This window comes from Semicossyphus pulcher, unplaced genomic scaffold (assembly GCF_022749685.1).
Source record: "Semicossyphus pulcher isolate SPU_LCO1_2020_fin unplaced genomic scaffold, fSemPul1.0.p SCAF_20, whole genome shotgun sequence".
Taxonomy (NCBI): Eukaryota; Metazoa; Chordata; class Actinopteri; order Labriformes; family Labridae; genus Semicossyphus; species Semicossyphus pulcher.
This window is the reverse complement of record NW_027211694.1, coordinates 10,072,092-10,079,296: the sequence shown is the minus strand read 5'-3', so window position 1 is coordinate 10,079,296 and position 7,205 is coordinate 10,072,092. Positions and strand designations below refer to the sequence as shown.

General features: G+C 41.0%; 1 protein-coding gene across 1 annotated transcript in view; it reads right to left on the bottom strand.

Moving 5' to 3' along the window:
• The window catches only part of cacna2d4a (calcium channel, voltage-dependent, alpha 2/delta subunit 4a), a 93,148-nt gene that overhangs the window by 62,391 nt on the left and 23,552 nt on the right, over window positions 1-7,205 (bottom strand). The window contains exon 26 of the mRNA XM_069670971.1: window positions 5,601-5,669. Within this exon, the coding sequence (XP_069527072.1) occupies window positions 5,601-5,669 (69 nt within the window). The remainder of the gene's footprint in view (window positions 1-5,600; window positions 5,670-7,205) is intronic.

Genomic DNA, 7,205 nt, shown 5'->3' with positions numbered 1-7,205 from the left:
AAATATGTATGTACACTTTATATTTGTGTCTTCAGTGATAAACAATCAGGCTTTCATTGCATATTGCTCCCCTGCAGTCGAACTATTGCTCCCTCTGAAATCTAAATTGGCTGGAGAGAAACTTATATAACTAATGTGTTATCTTATACCCGGGTATGATGCAGATAAATATTATAATATTAGTCTCTAATATTGTGTGTTGGCCCAGCGATCCCAAAAATGTTTTTGACGTAACTGTTTTCATGATGTACGTCTTTTGTTGTGTTAATGACTTCTTTGTTTTAGGTTTTAATATCTCTGTAATGTTTGTTTTGTCGTTGTGTTCATTTATTTGTATTCAGTAGTTGGTGAAGTTTCTGCAGGAGGCATAGAAAGAGTTTGGCCATTGAGATTAAAAAGGGCCCCATACTGCTGCTGTCACCATGGTGACGATATTTTGCATAAAGTCGAAAATGATTGTTGTAATAGGATTTTTTTTTCATGAAGCATAGAACCGATTCAGTCTCCTACAGATAATTTTCATTATGCAACTTATTTGAAATAACAAACAGCTAACAGCATTAGCATTTATGGAGAAACTGCAGAACAAATGTGTCTGCAAGATCTTGCATTCAACAATTTTGCAGTTGTTATTACTTCTGCAATAGTCACACACAATAACTAATACGGTTAAACGGCCTTGAAGATATGGAAACCAAACCAAAGGTGAGGAAGTGTTAGAGACAGGTTAGGGCCCTGGTTAAATCATACAAATGTCAAAGCTAAGTTATGTCTTGTAGGAGATGGGATATGAGATCAAAGACACCAGTGTTACGATACACTAAGGGCCTGTGTCCACTGACGGCGTTTTTTGCGCTGGCAGCGCACTTCTCACCAGCGCTTACTGTTGCTAGGTCACGAAAGTTGGCACTTCCGCTTCCCTCGGTAGTAACCGTAAAAGTCTGTTTAATATTGTTCTGTATGCTTAATATTTGCTTTTATTTAAGGAAAGAAAGAACATATAAAAACAATGAAAAGAAATTGTGTACTGGCGTTAGCAGCAGCTATACACCTGGAAATTATATCCTCGAGAAAAAGAAAGGATTAGCTTCTCCTCCGCCACTGACAAAGCTGATATCTAAAGCTGATCCCGAGAGCGTTTTTGTGCTGCCAGCACTAAAAGCGTCGTTAGTGGACACAGGCCCTTACCCACCACTCTGACCTCTACACCTGTACATTTTGCAGCGTTTAAAAAGATTAAACAACTTTTTTCATCAGAATATTTGCATATAAATACTGTTTGCAGGAGACTGAGCAGGTAAGATGTCAAGCTGCACGATTATTTGTTCCTTCAGGCCAGCACTGGTTAAGTTTGCATTGCAAAGTCGAGACAAACAGCCATAATGGTCGCCTAATAAATGTAACAGCTGGATTCATCAGGGAATGTGTGAAAAGGAAGTAGAGTAGTATTTTAACTGGATTTACACATAGCCATGACTTTCACAAGGACTCTGGGGCAGTAGCTAAAAAGAGACAATGGCTAAACTCTGTCTATAAATCCAGAAACACTGTCCCCTCATCCTCCTGGTCTGCAGGTCTCGTGTTGTTGGTAGCTAAGTATCTTAGCTAGCTGAACCTGTTCCTATAGCCTGTGTGTGTAAAGACGAATAATAAATTCTAGTTTGTTACGTAAAAAACTGCAGCAGCCATGATGACTGAGGGCCTCAAAGACTAGACTACCCAGAAATCTTTGGTGTGTTGTGTTACTAATATGATGATTGTGATATGGCAATGATACGATGATGATGATGATGATGATGATGAAGCATTTCCTGGTCAATATGCATTGATTTAAATAAAAACATATCACACTTATGTCAAGTTTATATCCAGGCTATTGACGAGCTTAGACGGACTACAACTGCCGATCCTTTCAAAATAAAAGCACGAAATAATGTCGATATTTCCATCCTAGCTCCTGGATATTTTCAACATAAAAATTTACAGAAGCCTTACATTATTTCTTTCGTTTTAGGTCATTGTTTATTATCCAAAATGGAGGGAAATACATGTTAAGAACATATTAAAAGTGGACTGAATATCAGGGTCAAATGAGATACTCTAATGCTCTTTGACCCCTGCCCTCTGTCTCCTCTCACCTTTCTCTACTTCATCATCCTCCCATATTTTACCCTTTTCACCTTCTTTTCTCCCCTCTCCGCCCTCTTTATCCTTTGCTGTTTTTGTCCCTTTGTGTCTCCTTTTTCACCCTTATCTCACCTCCTTTCCTCCCTCCTCCTCCGCGTCCTCTCCCTATCACTTACACCTTCCCTACGCTCCCTCCGTCTTCTTTATTTACCTTCTTATCTCTCCTTCTTCCTCTCTTGCTGCTTCGCTGTCGATCGCTGCATATTAGATTTATTTACATACAGTCTGCCACTTCTGCCACAGGGATATACTAATCCATCGCTGAGCCCTAAGAACAGTATAAACACGGTGTTTCTCTAAGTCACTGTTGACTGACTTTGGATCAGCTTCTGAAATACAAAATCCTTGGCCTTCATCACAGGGGGAGAAATTAAATCTGCCACTGAATCAAGCTGAGCACAAACACGGAGGACAAACAGACAAATAGTGACACTCTGTGGTCAGACGTGGAATTACAACCTGCTTCTACAGGCGCGCAATGTTAATTATAATTCGCATTTAACAGGAACTGATCAAGTATCACCTCTCCTATGGGACTGCTGCATAAAATAGCAGCCTTTTCTCCTTATAAAGAGAATGTTTGACAATTTAATGCACCATGTATAACAGATTTTTTGCTACATATATTTGAACGAGGTTGGTCTGTTTTCAGATAGTAAAAGTGACCCTCACGCTTACACAGATGCAGCAAGAAGCTGTAACAAGGAAGTGAGTGGACAAAGGCATTAAAAGAGAGAGAGAGAGGGAGAGTGACACGACAGGGGGAAAGAGCAACGAGAGAAAGAGAAAGATGGAGGGGGAAAAAAAGCGTGGAGCAGGGAATGAGACAGGCCTGACAGCCTGGAAAGAGAAAGGCTAAGAAAAGAGGGATGTATGTGAGAGTTAACAGGGTAAGGAGGAGTGTCAAAGGGTGAAACACGATGAGTAGTGTGAGCGTGTGTGCGTGTGTGTATTTCATGTGAGGGTGTGTTAAAGAAAGTCAGAGAGAGCAGGTCTATAAAACATTGATACAGTCGTTCCCTCAGTGTTCTTGTTACAGCACGGTGAAAAGCAGGTAGAAAAAGCTGCACCACTTGACTTTTAGTGATGCAGCAGTGGAGGAAAAACTGCAGCAATCTATGTTGACCTTTGACCTCAAATTGGTGACATGAGTTTTAAATGAAAATTAACGTATATAAAAATGTTTCTTTTCGGCACAGTAGGTTTCCAAACAAGCATGAAAAGCAGACAGATTAAGGGGGTTGCATCTCTCCTGAACTCTTCCTCACTTCTTCCCGCCGCCCCTGTTTTCCATTTCCAAACATAACAAGATTTTCACACCTGAGACCATTTCGACGAAAGCTGTGAAATGCAGATAAGAGCGTGTGTTTGTACGGGAGTGTTTTTTCGCGTCTGTCTTTCATCGTAATGAGACTGCGAATGCATGCAGGTAAACACTCGGACACTCACAGAAACACACAGACGCTATCAGGATGCCGATTCAGAGAGCGTTGTCTCGCTTAGATAATTATGATTGATGAGCGCGTCTGTCAAAGACGGGATTGCAAGGAGAAATCAAACAAGGCCGCACAGGAATACATCAGGATGCAGCAAAACAAAGACAGAGGCTATAAGACGAAATGTCTCAGTGTATATAACACGCTCAATCACAGACTCTCAGCTCCAAAAGTGTTTTCTTTATGGAGCCATCAGACACATCTTTACCAAGCAATACCACACACACAATAATAAGCGATGGGAGCTACTGAAGAAACCAGACACAATAAAGGCGAAAGAGCTCTTCAAGCATCTCAGGTATGCAATCACATTTAGATCACGTTCAGGGCCGTGCATCCATGATGCCATAAAATCTGAGGTTTTATGACACAATCTGAAAAACTATCTGCTCATGAAGAACATGAATGCTCCCAAACATCTGCTAAATGTCCATTTGGGCAAATGTCTGAAATAAATCTTTTTTTTGTGTATTTGACTTGAATGTTTTCTCTACATGTGTAATATGTCCATCCATCCATTATCTGTACTGCTTATCCTGTTCAGGGTTGCGCAGGGGCTGGAGCCTATCCCAGCTGTCACTGGGCGAGAGGTGGGGTTACACCCTGGACTGATCGCCAGTCAATCACAGGTCTGACACATAGAGACGGACAACCTTTCACGCTCACCTGCGGGCAATTTAGAATCACAAATTACCCTAACAAGCATGTCTTTGGACTCTGGGAGGAAGCCGGAGTACCCGGAGGGAAGCCACGCATGCAAGGGGAGAACATGCAAACTCCACACAGAAAGGCCCACTACGTCCAAACCAGGGTTCAAACCAGGAACCTTCTAACTGTGAGGCGAAAGCCCACTATTGCTATGAATTCTAATCATTATTTGATTTAATTAACATTTTGCCCATATGTACTGTTACTGAAGCCTTTGAAACAAAAACAGTTTACTGCCATCAACTTTCTGTCATTCTTAAAGTAATAATCTCGAAGATTTTCATGTAAATAAATGTCTGTTAAGTCACTATCTATCGCTGAATGAGGTAACACAATGGTGATTGAGCCTATGGCCCACTGATGAAAGCCTTTCATTTGCAGTATATAATGTTATGACAAACTGGATGTCTGTGGCGCCCAGTAAGTGACATGTTTTCGGGTAGGCGGAGCTAAGCAGCTGCTTTTCCGCTCTCTGCAAGTGTTGCGAGTAAACAGTAATCTACTATGGCTGAACAAACAAAGAAAAGATGGATGACTACAGATACAACTTCAAAAATAAGTGACAATCCAAAGAAAAAGAAACAAAGCGAGGACAATCAAGAGTTATAACCGGAGCCAACCGTGGACGTCACACATGCAACACTGTCTGGGTATCTGTGAAGTGTGCTCCCGCAATTACCGGTTATCGTTAAAGGTGCTGCCAAAGAGAACGAATCTGGATCTTGGAGATTACAACTTTAAGATATAAGCGTAGGCCTCAAAGTCCACTCTGGTTCAAGTCTTCACGTCTGTCTCAATTGCTTATCCTCTTGTGGATATATAAATGAATCCTTTTATACAGGCACTAAATACAGCCTTGTTGTCTTATCCAGAGCAACTTCAAGTGAGTACAAGAGCGGATACAAGAAGAGAATACATCAAGTAAATACTAAGCTATGAATATAAAGAAGCTTAACTCTTTGTTTTCTGTTAAAAAAACAACAAAATTCAAATCCCACGGCACATCCCAAACACAAATCAGCCCATCAAAATCAAACTGCTGATTGGAAGGGGCTACCAGCAATCAGCAGGTTCAAATATCAACAAAATAATCAACCAATCAATTACACTGCAATAAACTGCAAGAGGAAACAGAGAAGAGAAAAGAGAGGCAGGCATGAGAGCGAGATGATGTGTGCGTGTGTATTCAAACAAAAATGATCATCCTACCTCCAGCGATGGCCGTTTTCTTTCCAACCGTAACAGTCACAGCAGTCGTAACGATCGCGATCCTCCCTGCTGTTGGAGCAACACGTTATAATTAGCAAGAATTTAGAGTACTTAACCAACACATGCAGGCATGCACATCACAGGTACACAATAGTCAATAGTCCTTCCGAACATGCTGAAGAACTGAAAAGGAGAAGTATTCCCAGAAGTATCTTTTTTAATTCTGCGTGAGCAGTGGTTGTGACAGCTGATGTGTGAGAGCAGATATGTCAAACATGTGGCTCAGTAGGTAATATTTAATACAGTCGTGCATCTGTGTGTTGATTCACAGCCTTCGTGCCAGCTGATGCCAACTGTCACCTCGCCACAGAATCCAGCCGGATTAACAGTTTAAGCGTTATGTAACACAGAGTATGAGAGCTAATCGGCTAATACACACTCATAACTGAAGGACTGCGTGTGTGAACTGTGTGTTTATGTTTCTCTTATTCAACCCTGTAGGTCTATGCCTCATTGAAAGTGATGTGAACACTGTAACATAAAGTAGTAACAGAAAAATACAGCCAACAAACTCTATAAAACCAGATTAACTTCTAAGCAAGAATTCAGCAGACAGGGAAGATGCTGACTCAGCACGATGCAAATGAACCAGTGACCTTACTGACTCCCTAAGAGAGGAGAGGAGGTTCCCATACTTTGATTGCATGCTCACGCAGAGGCAGAAATAGAAAGAGGAGGAGGAACGAGACAGAAAAAGAGAGAGAGAGAGGGGTGAAGAAGCGGTCGACAGCGCTCTTCATGCTTTGAGATTAGGGGTTAGGAAAAAAAACAGGACATGGATATAAATGAGAAAGAGGAGGCATGCCAAGTATCAGTAAGTTTTCCTCTACCCTCCTCCTCATCATCCACTTCCCTTCGTTTTCTCCCTCCCTCCTCCGCTTGGAGCTCCACCTCGTCTGCGCTCAAGGCGGCGCTATATTCAGCCTCATAGTCCCTGAATATATCTGAACACAACACACTATATCTAGCATCAACCTAAAACATATGTAAGACATGTTTTTGTATATTTGTACTTTATTGTTAAGGTTTAAAGTGATGGCAGTGTTATGCAATGTTTCATCAATATTAACGCGACATGAAACATTTATCACCATCTTAAAATAGGACTTCGAAATAGAGCAACTATGTGAACTTCTCATACCATCCAGTGTCTTTTACATGTAATAATAATCTGTAGAGTCATTATAGTTTAGTACCATAGACTGTATAAAAAGACGAACGGCATGACAGCTCCCTAAAAGTGAAGCCAAAACATTTTGAGCACCCCCTGCTGACTGGCTGCAGTATAGGTCATAAAGCCCGCCTCCTCCATGTTAACAGATGGGACATGAGTCAAATTATAAAATCAAAAAACACCCACATAAATGTTTCTCAAACATGGTTTCTGTCATTATAGTTAGTTCTTATCATACTGATTTACGTCCAAGTGTTAATTTTTCTGACAAGTTTACTTTTAATTAGTTATTTGATGCTGTAAAAATGATGATTGACAGCTTTGTTGACAAATCCGGCTCCTGCAGCCGATCTGATCCCGATTAGCAGAGT